Here is a 17564-nt window from a genome sequence, read left to right as displayed (position 1 = left end):
GGAAAAGTGAGGATAAGTTAGTAAAGTAATCCCTAAATAAGAAATAATGTATTCATATCCCTAAAAAGAATAAGCCTTGGGATTTGCTCAGTTCAATTAAACAAATATTGCCCACTGTTGACCGGAAATAAAATGATGAATAAGACAGACAGGCCCTACTCTTGATGGAGTTTACATTCTAATGCAGGGAAGGCAGAAAATAAACAAATAAAAACACTGGGAAAAACAGTGATGAGTGCTATGCTAGAAAATTATAGTAGAATGATGTGATTCAGATGTTGGACTTGATAGTCAGAAAAAACCTATCTTGAAGATACCATATTTGAGCTGAAACATAAATGTTAAGGAGTTGACCATGTAATATTCAAGATTAAAAACTTCAAGGTAGAGGGGACAGCTAGTGCAAAGGCCCTGTGATAGAATGGCTTAGCATGTGGAAGGAACATAAAAGTGGTTGGTGTGGGTGAGTGGCATACAACAAGAGATGTGGCTCAAGGAACAGATTGGTAAGTCAGGGTGAGGTTTATATCCCAGTTTTAATAAAGCCGATAAAAATATCTGGGACTTATTCTTGAGACCTGCTTAAGGCTCATTCTTTATGTGTCCTTAATGGTTGCCAATCTCTGTCCTTTGAGGGTGGATTCGGTTTCAGGAAACCTCTCAACGTCATCTGAGGCCCAGATGGGTGAACATGAAGAGTGATGACGTTGGGCAATGCTGTTTTGGAACAAAAATCAGGTGTGTAAGCAGTGAGTCTGACTTTCTTATGAACAGACTCTGAGGACAATTCCTAAAGTGTTTGGAGCAATGGCAGCATTGTTGGATGGAGTGTGGGGTCTCCCAGGAGGACCGTATTGAAGGATAACATTCGCTTGGGTTGTAGACTTTCTGCTGTGTTTGTTTACATAAAGCCAGCCTCATTAGTTTATAGTCACACCTTTTAGACACAGCCTGAACCAGTCCCAGCACTAACACAAGCCCCCAGCTACTGCAGGAGTGAGGGGTGCATCCTGACCAGCCTGCCAAGATTGTAATGCTGGTGTCCACATCATCCCTGGATGACAGCTGCTCTACAGTCACATTTTATGGAGTAACTGAACATAGGGAATTCTAGGTGACACTTCCTGTTTCCACAGGCAGCATCAAGAGAGATGGTGAGAGAGAGCTCACTGAGACATGCAGTGGGAGGTAAGGGGGTCTGGAGAGACAGGAGAACTCACTAAGGGAAAGGTCAGGTCTAAGGTGGAGGAGTACTTAGCTATTCTCACAGGTCTGTGTTAACACTGCCAAAATGCAAACACCAGGCTTCATTGAAAACCCCCAGGAGTAACTGGAATACCCCAGCAGCAGGCAAGAGTGCCTCCAATTCTAAATTACTAGATGACTTCCAGGCATTTCCCCATGCACTGTGTATATGTATGTATGTCAATTGCACACACATGTGTGGACATACATACACAGAACTCAGTATCTGTGATTCCCAGCAAAATAAGACGGGCTACTACAAAGACTGAGGTTTTACCTGAGATTTTCTGAGAATCCACTATGTCCTAGGTACTAGGATCCAAGGATAAGATCAAACACACATGAGTGACCAGATTCATAAATAGTAGACACTAGTTTCTTTAGTGTTTCTAGGACCTTACTGATGCCAAACCAATGGCAGCCTCAGAAAAGCAAGGCCCTCATTGATAATTTAGCAATACTGCCTGGAGACTGTTGAACTGTGATTGCAGGGTAGGGGAAAAATATGAGTTAGTTAGAAAAAGGGAGGAGTGTGTGACTGGGGGTTTTTATACAGAGATATATTGATTTTCTCAAATAGCAGCTGTTCAATTGATCATGAATTACAGTGACTGGGAAATCCTCAGTGGCATAGCTGCAGGTGTCTTGTGATCCCTTCTTTCAGATTCTGTGCCTGTTTCCTAGGCTCAGCACCACAGTCTGCAGGGTAGTACTTGGGATACTACTTCAATAATGGCTGATGTTTGCTTCTGTGGATACGAGTATTACAATAGCCAGCTCCCCATTCCTGGTTTCACTTTCCACAATTTCAGTTACCCTTGGCCAAGTGTAGTCCAAAGATATCAAATGAAAAATTCCAGAAGTAAGTAATTCATAAGTTTTAAATTACATGTTGTTCTGAGTAGTGTGATAAAATCTCATACTGTCCTGCTCTATACCACCAGAATGAGAATCATCTCTTTGCCTATTGTATCCATGCTGTATACACTACCCACCTGTTAGTCACTTTGTAATGGTCTTAGTAATCAGATCAGTAGTCATGACACTGCAGTACTTTTGTTCTAGCAACCCTTATTTTACTTAATAATTATCCCAAAATACAATAGTAATGATGTTTGATCATTATAATTGTTTTATTTTATTTTATAATTGTTTTATTTTGTTATTGTTGTTACTAATCTGTTACTGTGCCTAACTCATACATTAAACTTTATTATAGGTATGTGTGTATAGGAAAGAGAGTTTGTATAGGGGTTGATGCTATCTGTAGTTCGAAGCATCCACTAAGGGTCTCGGAACATATCCTCTGGATAATGAGAGATGGCTGTACTTTGTGTTACTTGCTTGCAGGTGGGAGGAACTGAAGACAGTTACTGGATAAAGATAGCAAATTCATCTAACTATTGGGCTGGGGTTCTATATATAACCTCAGAGGAATATGCAGCTGTGGATGGCAGCTTCTTGGGCTTTTCTTATGAGTAAGGAAATGTGCCTGGTTGAGTATCAAGCCATGTTTGTAAAGAATACCTCCATCTAGCTCTGTGATCGAGGGGCTAAAGGCAGGTCTGACCAGTGGCTTTGGAAGTTAATCCCTAAACCAAACTATGTCATTGTAGTGGCTTTGGAAGTAAATCCCTAATCCAAACTGTGTCATTGTGATTCTTTTTACAGAGGACTTTCTTCTGAATTGTGTTAGGATCCTTGGTTGGCATAATGAAAAGAATATAGGGCTAGTTTTCAGAATGAAATGCATAGGGGAAGGAAGTAAATAAAATTAGCTATATTAGAAACCATTTTCTCTGTTTTGAAATACTTGATAGTCATTAGAGGAGCAGATGGAGAACCAGGGAAGAAAGGAACTGAACATCTCTTGTATAACAGTGAATTTGCTAAAGCTTTTCTACAAAAACCAAAGCACTAGTACAGATGACCTGGGTTCAAATCATGACTCCACCACCTGTTAGCTTCTTTATGTTAGGTAAACTATTTAACTTTTTTTATTCTATTATTTTTTGCTGGTAAAATTAGAAAAACAACTTCTACCTCACAAGCCAGTTGTGGAGATCAGGTGAGAAGATGTAGACAAACGCATTTTTTTTTCTGTGTGTAAAAACAGTATAAGAACTCAGGGTCTCATTGTTGTTTTTCTTATATCCTGTTTCTCCCACTTCTTGGGAATGGTTTGTAGCAGGTGTTTGCTTATAACATTGTGGCTGGTTTTTCTCTTGGGCAAGCTCATACTTATGAACAGAAGCAATTCTATTTCTTTTGGACTTGGTATAGAAAGTATCAGAACTGGGCTGGGGTTGTGGCTCTGCGGTAGAGCACTCGCCTAGCACATGCAAGGCCCTGGGTTCGATTCTCAACACCACATAAAAATAAATAAATAAAGATATTGTGTGCAACTAAAAAATAAATATTTTTTTAAAAAGAAAGTATCAAAACTCCCCAAAACAGTGTGTTCTTCTATCCTGTCAATCTCCAACACAAATGGCACCTCAGTTACAGAACAGAACAAAGAAATGCACCATAGGATTTTAGGGAACATCACACAGGGAAAGATGTGGACTTCTAGTAGCCACTGCCCTACATACTGGTTACCTAGAAAGTCAGTGAGTTTGTGTAGGATCCCAGGTATTGACATCCCACAGATGGGGACTTGAGTCCCTGACATCCCTGTTTATTGCTAGATGTGTGACCTTTGCTCAGTCACATAACCTGCAAGAATTACAGATTTCTTATCTGCAAAATTGAATTGAGATATCATAATGATGGGTAAATGTAAACACCAGAGATACTGTGTATGCAGACTTCATAGGCTCTCAATCAATATTCCTTTGCCATTTTTTTTACACATGTGTTAGTCTATGTGTGGTATTATCTCTTTGACTTCTTGGGTGGTCCTGGTGACTTAGGTGTCATATTTCATAGCTGAAGCCTGGGCTTATCTCTCACTCTCTGTCCTTTGCAACTTTGTAATGATAATGTGCTTGAACAACTTTGCTTTTGGCTTAACTAGATAGTTATTCCTCAAGTTCAGTTATGGAGGTTCATTTATGCACATGGGGGCTTTGGGAGGTTAGAAGTCTTACCGTTTTCAGGGAAAATGCAGAATTCGTCACAGTGTCTCAGGTAAGAAGGACTAATGTTTCATCCAACCCAGTGCAGGATGGCTGAGGCAACTTCTGGAATGAATAGTCCCCTTGTTCCTATAGAATGGGGCTAAGTCTGCTTTCTCCAAGGTCAGACCTTCTGATTCTCTCTCCATCCCTCTCTCACTGAGTCTCCAGGACAGACATTATTGCAAAATGAATCAGAAGGCAACAAAAGTGACCTTTTGATTTATTCCATCCTTATTTGCCATCCCTCCAAAACCTCTAGTTTCACCAGAAAAGGAGCAGCACTTAGACTATGGAGTGCTTTTGAGGAGCCCAAATACTATTGAACCCAAATCCTCACTCTCTCTGACATGGATGGGGTAAGCTTAACATTTTTCAAATAAAGAATTTTCTGATATAAGGATCTGCCTCCATATCCAGTCTTTGAGTAGTAGTGGTTTATGAAATGTAGGAGTAGAGATGTGTTCTCAAATTATATGGTCACTTACTTCGCTTTCAGCCTTTTGGGTCTCCCTACTTGGAAATAAGTGAAGCAGTATTAAAGAAACTAACAGTTTGAAGTGTTTACTTTTTTTCTTTTAGGAAACATAAAAAACAGTCACAGAGAGCCACTGTGGTCATTAGGTCAGAGAGTTTGCACCAAGGAGAATGTGAGTATCTATCCCAAAATGTTGTTTTGAGGATTAAAGGAGTCAATACATGTAAAGTACTCAGATTAGTGCCTGGCACAGACTGATGCTATATGGTATTACCTGTACAATTCTGGGCAGGGTCTGCCACTGGCCCCTGAGCAGCTGCCTCTGCAGTTACTATCAGATTCTACTTGGAAGCAGATTCAGAAAGAAGCCAGTCACAAAAGGCCATGAGGTTTCTTTTGGGAATGATGAAGTTCTAAAACTGACTGTGGTGATGTCTTCATGACTGTGCATATTCTAAAGATAATCAAATTAAACAGATGAATTATATGATGTGAGGATTATATCTTAATAAAGCATATATATATGTGCTTATTATAATATAATATTATTATACATATATAATATCTTAATAAATCATGTGTGTGTGTGTGTGTGTGTGTGTGTGTGTGTGTGTGTGTGTGTGTTTAGAATTCTGCCACTGGTCAACATCATGATCCTATTAGTCAAAGAAACCAGTGTCTGTCTACTTCTCTGTTACAATAGCCTCCTAACTGGTCTTACCATTCACAGCATCCTTGCCACTGTACTGACTCTAGCACCACTGTGATCTTTTCATGGACAGCAGACTATGGCATATACCTGCCTAAACTGTTCCACCACCTTCTTATCCCATTCAGTCATCAGTGTGAAACATTTTAGCATGGTCTCAAGGACCTGCTCAGTCGGGTCCTAGTGACTTCTTCCTTGGCCACTATGTTCCCATTTGATACTTTGCTATCTCCTTTGGCCTTCTTATTCTTGCAATACTTTGATCTCATCCCTGCCTGCTCAGCATCTTTCTATTTTCTACACAATATGCCCAGAATTTGACCCCCACATCTTCTCATGGATAATTTCTTTATATCATCTAGGACTTAACTAAAATATCATCAAACCAGAGAAGCTTTCCTTGTGTAAAAAGTTTAGTATGGTCTCCTCCCATCAATCTCTAGCCACTCATTAAAATTTTTTTTCATGGAATTTATCACTCTTTGAATTTACATTTTATATATTTACATGCTTTTTGGAAGTCTCCTCCATTAGGAGGAGACAGTTTTTCTCTTTTACTACTGTTCTCCTAGTACCTAGAACAGTTTCCCGCACTCATTGCTTGTTGAATGAATGAATGAAGCCACAACATTAACTGTAGATACAGAAACAGAAACACATACATACTCATTTTTTTAAAATATGTGTATCTCCTACTCTGCATCATCTTTGGAAGTATCTTACATATTTGAAAGCTTGGGATTAAATTCTTTTATCCCTTTTCAATATCATTCATCATATTGAATTAAAATGCAATTAAATGCTTAGACTGAAAAACACAATTGCTCTTTGCCTGAAAGTCCAGAAAATTTGTAAAGGGTTTCAGAGCCTTTGAGTAGGCAACCATTCTTACTTGGAAGATCAGCAATGGTTTATTTCAGTAGTTTAAAGCAGAGATCTAGCTCTACTAGTAGGCAATTCTATTCTCAGGCTTACTTACAGTGTGGACTTTCTCTAGCTCCTGTCCTCAGAAGAATCCTAGCAATGGGCACATTGTTGGTCATGATGGCAATATCCAGGGGCGTTAGTCCCTCACTGTTAGGCGTGTTGAGGTCTAGCTCTTCTGGTGTGTACTGGTACAGGAGGAGCTGCACAGCATCAATGTCTTGCTGCTCAACTGCTTCAAACATGGCTTCGTTGCCCTGGAAATTCTGGAGAAGAGTGAAAGCAGGTTAATATAGTTTGCTAGACCAGTGTGTCTTTGTGGCATAGTTATACTGAACTTTAAAGATTGCTTCTGGGACTATGTGCCCACTTATATACAGATAGTTGCATAACCAAGATTAATCTTGAGGTCTACCAAGTAAACACTGGATTGGACCTGCCTGTCTTCCTTCCTTCCTTCCTTCCTTCCTTCCTTCCTTCCTTCCTTCCTTCCTTCCTTCCTTCCTTCCTTCCTTCCATTTGTTCTTTTTAGATTATACATGGCAGTACAATGTATTTTGACAAATTATTATACATACATGGAGTATAAGTTATTCTAATTAGGATCCCATTCTTGTGGTCTCTGCTTACTTTCCAATGGGCATTGAACAGATATTATAAGTAGATGAACTGAGAAAATACTACACTGTATAGCAGTGCTAGTTTGTAAGTAAGCACAAAATAAACATCTTAAACCAGTTCTCTGTGGAAAGAATAATGTTTGATAGGTCATTAAAAGATGTTCTTGTGAAGAAAGTAGCATATAGTCAAATAAATATGGTAAACATAAGGTTAAACTAAGTCACTCAATTATTTACTGTAGGATATCTGATGTCAATTATTTTTACATATGTTTTATTGTATTTAGCTCTACCTACACCTGGAATAGTGTGCTATAGAACACAGGTTGGGGAATGCTGGCATAGATAATGTCAGCACATGTAGTTTAATCAGGGCTGGTTTGATATGGAGAGTACAGTTTCTTTCAAGCTCATCCCCTTCCTCTCCATCTGCAAGTTTTATCATCCTTTGTCTTGACTTGTGGCAGTGACCTATCTGCTGCTACTCTTGGTCTCCTGTACTGTCACAAGAATAATCTTCCTAAAATATACATATTTTAGTCAATTTTTGGTCATTGTAATAAAAAGTCCTGAAAAGAACAATGTAGAGGAGGAAAAGTTTATTTGGGGCTCATGGTTTCAGAGGTTTCAGTCAATAGATGGCTGACTCCATTGCTTTGGGCCCAAGGTGAGCAGAACATCATAGTGGAAGGGGTATGGTGGAGGAATGCGGCTCCAGACGTGGCAACAAGGAAGCAGAGAGAATTCTGTTCATCAGGGACAAAATATATTCCCAAAGGCATACCACCAGTGACATACCTCCTCTAGATAAGCTATACCTTGCCTGCCTACCATTACTGCTTAGTTAATCCATTCAAATGGATCAATACACAGATTGGGTCACAATCTAATTTCTCATAATCTAATCATTTCACCTCTGAAAATTCTTGCATTGTCTCACATGTGAACATTTGGGGGGATCCTTTTATCTGAACCATAATAATACATACTGCATGTCACTTCTCTGTTTATAGATCACTAAGCACTTCCCAGTGCCTATGAGCCGATGCCCCTATTCCTAGCCTCTTGGTCTCTAATTCCATACTTTCTTAACCCAGAGCCCCAACCATTGGACACCTGGCATTTCTGAGCCCTGTGGTGAGGGGCACAAGTGGCAATGTCCAGGGAGGGTTTCAGGGGCTCTGTAACTAACTGGGGACCTGAGAGGGCCAGAATGAAATAAACAAGCCAGCTATAGAAAAAAAAATCTATGGACAATATGGTTCTTTCAAAGGATTAACAATGAAGAAGTGCTCTGGAATTCTCTTACATCATTTCTGCAGCTCATGGGAAGAGACCAACACATACACTACTTACATATTTATCTGGTATCTTCTCCAAGAGTTGCTTGGTCTTTAAAATGTTGAAATACCATTGATCTTGACCTAGCACCATGGTTGCCTGATTAGCATGTGGAAGATCTGTGGTGACCAAATGTTTAGATGGGCAGTTTTTATTTTTAGTCTTATTAAAAATTGATTGTCTCAAAGACTGCTGGTTGGCTTTAACTGAGTACACCCCACAAAATGGGAACTAAGGAAAACATGAAGTGATTATGCAAATGCTCATTTTGACAGTGGGAACTCAGGGAATAGAGCTATTTTTGTATGCAGTTCTCTTTGCTACAGAATAGCTGCTGAGTGGAAAAATGTTTTGTCCACAATCTGATAAACTGAAAGGTCTCTGATGCTTGGGCTGCAACTTAACTACAGCCAAACCCTCCCAGAAGATGAGTTAGAAACAAGAAAATGTATTAGAAAACAAATGAGTTCAAAGTTAAAAATGCTGCCCTGTCCATAGTGTGTATTTGTTTTTGATTCTTAGTATTTCTGATTTCTCATGATCCATATTTACCCTCACTCTTTAGTCATTTCCTGCTCTATGCTTTTGTTGGCAAATTTTAACTTGCTTCTATCTGGAAAGGTCAGGACTCACTTCTGTTTTAAGTTCAAACAAATGAAGCCATTATAACCTTGCAAAAATACCTGTGTTGAACATGTGCATATTATATGCTCAGATTTTACTGAAGGCCAATATAGAAGACTACCATATGAGAACATCTATGGTATTGCCAATACTTCTCTTTGCTATTTGTTGTCACCTAGTTTACTATGACATCTATGCAGGCCAGATGACGTAGCAGCAGGAAAATACTCATTTCTCTTGATGGACTGATAATACTTTCAGTTATCAGCTAATGGGATGCCAAAACCAGTTCTGTTTCCTTTTCTGCTTTCACTGCCTGAGAACTCAAAGATAAGTGTCATAATAAATTTCATGTAGTCTATTTGCCTAGGTTTTTGGTATGTGTGTTTCTCTTCTCATTCTCATATATTTTCTTTTTAAAAATATTTAATTAAATTTATTTTTTAAATATATGACAGTAGAATGCATTGCAATTCTTATTACACATATAGAGCACAATTTTTCATATCTCTGTTTTTATATAAAGTATGTTCACAACAATTCATGTCTTCATACATGTACTTTGGATAATGATGTCTATCACATTCCACCATCATTGCTAACCCCCTGCCCTCTCCCTTCCCCTCCCACCCCTCTGCCCTATCTAGATCATATATTTTCTTTTTCTTTCTTTTTTCTTCTTCTTTTTTTGCTATTTATCCTTTCTACTCCTAGCTATAATATAGTAAATATGCATTCTTTGCCTGGATTCTATTTTATGTCTTTGAAAAGCATGTGGATTATACATTAGATGTAAGTAAGTAATATTAATACTATTATTTGAATGATTACTGGACTTCTCAAAAAAAAACTATTTAACCTGAGAGTCCATATTTGTCAAACAGCTACTTTTTTGATTGGTTTCTTTGGTCTAGTAGTGAAAGAAACATTAAAGGGAAAGAAGTTAAGAAAAAGAAAGGAAAAATCTCATAATAACTAATACTTTGTCCACAATCATGGATAGGTGCACTTCCCATCTTGACAGATTCTATTTCAGCATAAAACTGTAAAAATATGAGCTTCAGAAATGAATGTGAATCATCTTAGAATTTCCTTAAACCCAAACATAAATAAAGAAATCTAATTGACAGAAGAATAAAAAGAGTTTTGTTGTTACCACCGAGGTCTTCCTAAGACCCAGTCGATCAGTTCTTGTTCTAAAATAGGCCTCATCAAATGAGGAGTAGCTCCCTTTCAGTTTCTCTGAGAGATTCCGGTACAAGCGTTTGGCAGCATTGGGGGACGATGGGGCACTGTGCTTCTTTGACTGGGAAAGATGTAAATTCTGCATCTGTTGGGTCATTTTTATACAGCAGTTCCTAGGAAAAGGAAAATCTTATGTATTATTTACACATTATAACTGCAAGTTGATAGTAACCATCTTGAATCCTAATACAATATCATAACTGGAAGGGACATCAGAGATCATCAGACCTAATTTCTTTCTGGTTTAGATGAGAAAATTGAAACCCAGTAAAGGAAGTAGCTTGTTTATGACCACAGAGATAATTGGTAGCAGGAATGACAACCTCCATTTACTATATTACATATATATATATAATATGACTTTAGTCTTTTTTGGTATCTCATCCAATTGACGAAGTGTGTCAATTCTGTAACCTAAGGGTGTGTCCAATTATCTTGGATCTGTGCAATTGGTACTTTTCTACTTACCTTCTCCTAGACACTGGCCTTTGTTGGGTGGATAAAAAAGTGTAGTTGTTCCCTGAACACCCTCCATTTCTCTTGAGGATAGCAGTCAAATTGTGAAGTTAATTGTGTTCACTTAATGTGCCCAGGATAGAGATCTTCCAGGGTACTCTCTATGTGCATTCTCCAAATAGACTTAGCTGTTGTTCCAAAAATCTCTTAACAGGTCCCACCAATGTCATAACTGAAGTCAGTTTTTAAGAGATCAGTCATGTCATTTCAAAAGTCATCCACCATTGTTTGGGGATATTGTTATTGAAATATTGTTGCTACCAAGACTATGACCACCTAGTGTGTGAATGCATGTGTGTGTTTTGAATGAGCAAATGTACAAATGAAATCACTAGCCAATGTACTTCAATGCAAATTTATATTCTAATCTTTTCACTATTTTCATGACTGAGGAAACCTCTGGGTCATGCTGCTGTCTTCCAAACACCTCCTATCAAATTTGAGTGGAGTCTTCATTTGTAAGGCTGCATTGCTACTTAGCTGTGACCTTTAGATCATTGCTAGGCCTTAAGTTTTTAGACCCTTACAGACCCTCTGACATAAAGCTATGTAGAAAATCTTTTATTGATCAAACTCTTCACAGAACTGATTTTGATGATTCTTCAGTTCCCAAAAGATAAAATCTAAATTCTTTAGCCTCAGATACAAGTGCTTTTCTCATCTCTTACTGTACTTCTACATGTTATGTTTTAATCCTCTGAACTCTGTGGGGTTTTTAATAAATAATTCAAAGGTTTTTTACCTCTTGGTCTTTGCATATATTACTTTATTTGTAAGAGAAGTGAATCTCTGTTTTCATCACCTTAGAAATGGTTATCAATCCTTAAAGTATATTTTTAAGAAGTCTCTGACACTTCCAGGCAAATTTGGTATATGTCTTTATGGCAATCATATTACAATTGCTTGGCTCTGGGTCTCTCAGCTAGTCTATATGTTCCTTAGGGGTGAGGACTGCCAAATCCTAATTTGTATATCCTCAGTTCCTAACATGTGGCACAAGGTAAAAGAAATAAAACAGATTAGAGTATAAATTCCTACTCTTTCACCTACTGACTGTGTAATCTTGGATAAGTTACTTAACCAATTTCATTTTTCTCCTTTATAAAATGGGGATAATATGGCATCTACATATTATTGTTATGAGAATTTGATGTAACAATGCATGCAAAGAGCCTAGTGTATAGGAGGACTCCTAGTAGCTAATGTTTTTATTATAGAAAATATCAATAAATACTTCAGAATAAATGAGTGCACATAGGAGAGTCTGTTACTTGCAATATAAGAGAAAGACTTGGAAAGTCTGTCTTACTTCTCAGCTTGGTTACATGTTCACTGGCACCAACCAACCTTAATTACTTTCACTTCAACAGATGCAAATCCATCTTCATGCCATTGCTAAATGTCCTTAGGCATGTTTTAAGTCTTACTTGCAATTTCCTCCAAGACAGAAAGATTTCCTGGTTCCTTACAAGGTGGTCAGGCACAATCAGACTTAGTCACATCCATCAGGCCCCACCCAGGCTTAGCTAAATGGGCATGTTTAACATTTGGAAGAATGACACAAGGCATTGTCTGTACTTTGTGTGTGTGTGTTTGAGTTTATAAATAGTCATTTTATTCACAAAAGTTGAAAAGAAAAAGTTAGGTTATTTGTCATCCTTGTCCTTCCATCTATAAATTCTTTACCTTTGCTTCAATAGCACTTACAGGACTTCCTCTAATTTATTTCTTTTCATACCTACAAAAATTCCAGATTCATGTGCAAGCTGGATCACATGGGGATTGCCTTAACCTCTTTCTTTCTGCCTTCTGTCTCTAGCCTTTTCCTTCAGCATTAATGTCCCAGTTTAAGCCATCTGTCTTGTCTACATCATTATTGTTCCCAAAATAACTCTACATTCTTTTGTATCTCCCACAATGCCCAGGAGTCCAGTAAATAAATTCTTGTCGATTGATCAAATTCCAGTGACTTGCCCTCTAACTGATGACACCTACCCACGGGGCCCCTTTTGTCTTTGCTCATCTCCCATCTGTTTCCTTCCGTCAAAACAGGTTGACTTTCTCTGTCTCTTTGACTCCCTTCTCACACTCCCCCAGCTGTCCCTTTCTTCCAGCTATTCTTCAGTATGTTTCCACTCTTCTAGCTTTCATCTATCATTATGGTCTGTTCTTCTCCTCTATATTTAAAATTTTGCCAGATGAAAGATAGTGACAAAACAATTTTCTGGTATCTATGTTTATAAATATAAATACCTCTCCCAAATCTATTTTTTTTTTACCCTTATGGAAAGAGAGAAGCATTTGAAAATCAGTGTAGTTTTGGCTCTGGAATTTGGTGTACCCAGACATCTATCCTGATATCGTTACCTGCAATCTATGTGACTTTGGACACTTTATTTAAATTTTCTGAGTTATTTAGTCATATATAAATGGGCATAATAGTACATTTCTTATGAGTTGTGAATATTAATCAACACATGAAAGGTACTATCTTGTTTGGTGCATTTTAACCACTTGATTAATAGCAGTAATTGTTCAGGATACACCAAGTCTTCTTCCCAAACTAGAGACACTGAAGTATATTGTAATGATTTATTTTCCTTGCTTGTTTTAAAATTGTCTTGAGTCTGATTTTATATACTTAGTATATTACTTAGTTTTTATATTGAGAGAAAAATGTAAGTTCAGATATTTTGGGGATGTATCTTTATAGTAACTAATATTAAAGTAACAAGGAAGGAGAACTTCAGACTATTAGAGTAGAGTTGAATAAAGAAAAATATAAAAATAATTGAAAAAAATAATATAAAATATAAAACAAAGAAGCAGGGCTAAGATAAAATATATTCATGAACAGGATGTATTAAGAGTTTACTTTTCTCCTAATAAAAGGCAAAAGTTCTCCAATGGAACTTTAGAAAGGTCGTTTATAAGTGGTATACCTAAATAAACATTTCTTTCTCTCTCTCTCTCTCTCTCTCTCTCTCTCTCTCTCTCTCTCACACACACACACACACACACACACACACACACACTCAAAACCCTAAAAATAAAAACTAGTACATCAGTGGGAAGGGTAAAGAAGGGAACTTTAGGAATCTTTTCCTCCATAAAAGCAATGAGAATACTAGTAATGTTATCAGAATTAACTTTTCAGAATCCTGGAGTTTTTGTTAAACAAAGGCTTGCAATAATCCAGGAATGCTTATTCCAGAAAAAGAATGGCATGCTTTGCAGCATGTTATTTAGCCTGATTCCTATCTTCTCTAGCTCTATGTAACCATTGCAAACAAGAGTGCTCATTCATGGTTAAAAACTGTAGCATGTCAGCCATGGTAGGGGATAGGACGGGGTTGGAACTCCTTCAAAATTTCTATTTGTGGACAACTGTCATTGTTTGAGACACCTGATGGTTCCCAGGAAGACCTCATATATTAGGCTTGTTTTTATTTGAACTGATTTGGAGCACACCAGGGCAAATAGTCTTTTACTTAGGGTACTTGTCAAAAATAAGCATCAAAAAATTTTTAATACTTTTAAAAAATTGTACAAAAGTAGGGCAATGAGATATTCATAGAGGGCTTTGAAAAACTCTGCCATATTCCTGTGAATCTAGGAATCTAGGAATCTAGGGCTGGGGACAGAACATGGTAAAAAAATAAATAAATAAATAAATAAACCTCTCTGAGAATATTCTAAATTTCCATTTTTATCTGATGTTGAGGCTCCATTTAAACAGGAAATGAAGACTAAGGCAGAGTTATCAATCACTGGGTATGCTCTAACACACAGAGTCTTTCTGCAAGAGGGGGACTTGCTTATTATAGGTATTTAAGGAAATCTCTGTCAAATTGTTATCTGACCTCTAAGAAACAGAGACTTCAGTGGCCACATATGACAAAAAATAGACTTCAAAAATTTAATTCTGAAAAAATCAGTAAACAACAACAGCAAAAACAAAGACCGAGAAGGAAAATGAATCTAATTTGATTTTCAGAGTTTCCACATTATATTATTAAAATGCTTAGTTTACAAAAAATTATGAGACATTTAAAGAAACAAAAATTATGACTCATGCCCCGAAAATAAATTTGTCAATAGAAATTACCCCAAAGAAGTCCACATGTTAGATTTAATGCACAAAGACTATAAATTAATGATTTTAAATATGTTCAGAGAACTAAAGTAAATCATGTGTAAAGAAATGAAAGAAACCATTAGGATGATGTCTCACTGAACTGAGATTATTAATGAAGAGAAATTTTAAAAAGAACAAAATAGAAATTCTGGAATTGAAAAGTGCAATAACTGAAATGAAAAATTCACTAGAGGAATTCAACACCATATTTGAGCAGTCACAAGAAAAAAATCAGCAAGCTTGAAGGTAAATCCATTCAAATTTACCAGTCTGAGGAGAAGGAGAAAGAATGGAGGAAAATTAACAGCCTCAGAGATTTGTGGGACATTGTCAAGTTTACCTATGAATGCATAATAGCATTCCCAGAAGAAAGAAGGGTAAAGACGGATATTTGAAAATAGTAATAGATTTGTATATTACAAATTAATCTACACATCCACAAGCTTAGAAGTAGTAAGTAGCATAAATTCAAAGAAATTCATCCCTCAATATATCATTATCAAACTGTCAAAAGACAAAGCCAAAGATTCTTATAAATAGCATAAGAGAAATTACTTGTTGAATACAAAGGATCCTCAAAAAAATTGTCAGCTAATCTTTCACCAGAAACCATGAAGGCCAAAAGTGTAATGAATGATTGAAAGTGGTAAAAGAAAAATACTTTAAAAAATTTTCTCTACCCAACAAAACTATACCTTCATAATGCAGGAGGAATTAAGATATTACAAAGATGATAAACAAAAACAGAGAACTTGTTATTAGGCTTTCCCTAAAGGAGAGTCCTTTGGGCTGAAATAAAAGAACACATTGAAAAGTAACTCAAGGGGCTGGGGATGTGGCTCAAGCGGTAGCGCACTCGCCTGGCATGCATGCGCCCCGGGTTCAATCTTCAGCACCACATACAAACAAAGATGTTGTATCCACGGAGAACTAAAAAATAAATATTAAAAAATTTTCTCTCTCTCTCTCTCTCTTTAAAAAAAAAGTAACTCAAATCCACATGAAGAAAGAACATTAGTAAAGAAACTACATAGGTAAACGTAAAACAGTATAAATATAAAAAGTATGAATCAATCTTTTAAGTTGTTTATTTTTCCCTCTTTCTGGGTTAAACAATGAAATCAAGAAAATAATTTCACTTACAGTAGTATCAAAAATATTAAAATACTTAGGAATACATTTAACCAGGTAAGTAAAAAGCTAATTTTCCCCAAAACTACAAAACATTATTAAAACAGATTAAAGACAATCTAAATAAATAAAAGACATTCCTTGTTCATGGACTTAATATTACCTAGCCAACTTGAGACTCCAGTTGGAAACTGGAGCATGAGGTAGTAGTGGTTCTTCTGTGGGAAATCCCTTTCTATTCAACTGCTTTCTCTGCATTACAGAGATTTCTTCCTCCTTTTGTCCTTTTGGGCTTCGCTGTTCCTTACTGTATTTTCCTTAATCTCTTTACCCCTTTGTAAATGTTCACATTATTAACCTCCCCTGGATTACTTGGTTTGAATGTGGTATATAATTCTTACTAGGATCTAGCAACCACGAGGATGTCTTGAAAACCATAGCAAGAGTACTCTTTGCATCATTAAATTGAACTGGAAAGAAAAAGACTTAGATGTTGAATGAAATACCTGATAGGTAATATAGATACAGAGTCCAGGAAGGAGACTGGAGAGGGAAACTATTTTTTATTTGGGATAGCCCTCTTTTCAGAGTATTCCTTGTTAGCCAGTTTCACAGAACACACCACAAGTGGAGGTCTCCATTACACTGTATTCCCTTCTTCAACCCCAAGATAATCATGGTAGTTTAAGCACAATATTAAAAAATTAGGACTTTGATATAAGACTAACCCAAGCTTTATATTTTGGCTTTTCTGCTTATTAACTATATGACCTTGAGTAAGTTATTTAGTTTGTCTGGGCTTCAATTTCCTCATCATTAACATTATTTCTCTTCTAAATAATAATAGTCATGCAATAATCTAAAAGGAATATCAGAGTTTTCGATGTGAGGATATATGTAAATAGTTTAGCAGAGTATCTAAAAATAGGTGTTTAATAAATACCAGCTATTATCTCATAATAGCTCTGTTGAGTTGTCACTGACATGTTATAAATTACCTGTGTTTAAAAGGTACAATTTGATAACCTTTGACATGAATGTACACTTGTGAAACCATTGCCACAGTCAAGATAATGAACATTTCTATTGTACTAAAAAGATTCTTTATCTCTTTGTAATCTTTCTCCCTTTCCCCTAAATAAATTCCTTTTGCTAATGCCTCTGTTTCCAGGAAATTACACATTTAATTTCTGATATAGTAGATTAAATTTCATGTTCTAAAATTTCATATAAAGGGAATCATCAGTATGTACTCCTTTTTTATCCAGCTTCTTTAATTTGGATTATTTTGAGATAGTGTGTGTCAATAGTTCTTCATTTTTTATTGCTAAGTAGTATTCTATTGTGTAGCTATACAACTGTTTATACATTTGTTAGCTATTTGTTAACTATTATTTTCACAAGAAAAGTTAAAACCCATGGAATTCACCCTAAAAAGTATGCATTTTTTTTCTTTCATCAGAAGGGCTGAGCT

General features: G+C 36.6%; 1 protein-coding gene across 1 annotated transcript in view; it reads right to left on the bottom strand.

Moving 5' to 3' along the window:
• The window catches only part of Ankfn1 (ankyrin repeat and fibronectin type III domain containing 1), a 383862-nt gene that overhangs the window by 135149 nt on the left and 231149 nt on the right, over positions 1-17564 (bottom strand). Inside the window, exons 4-5 of the mRNA XM_040269006.2 lie at positions 10217-10418; positions 6531-6741 (exon numbers count right to left, since the gene is read on the bottom strand). Of these exons, the coding sequence (XP_040124940.2) occupies positions 6531-6741; positions 10217-10402 (397 nt within the window). The 5' untranslated portion in view covers positions 10403-10418. The remainder of the gene's footprint in view (positions 1-6530; positions 6742-10216; positions 10419-17564) is intronic.

Source organism: Ictidomys tridecemlineatus, chromosome 3, assembly GCF_052094955.1.
Source record: "Ictidomys tridecemlineatus isolate mIctTri1 chromosome 3, mIctTri1.hap1, whole genome shotgun sequence".
NCBI classification, from domain to species: Eukaryota; Metazoa; Chordata; class Mammalia; order Rodentia; family Sciuridae; genus Ictidomys; species Ictidomys tridecemlineatus.
The sequence above is the reverse complement of the archived record's forward strand: the minus strand, read 5'-3'. Positions and strand labels throughout refer to the sequence as shown.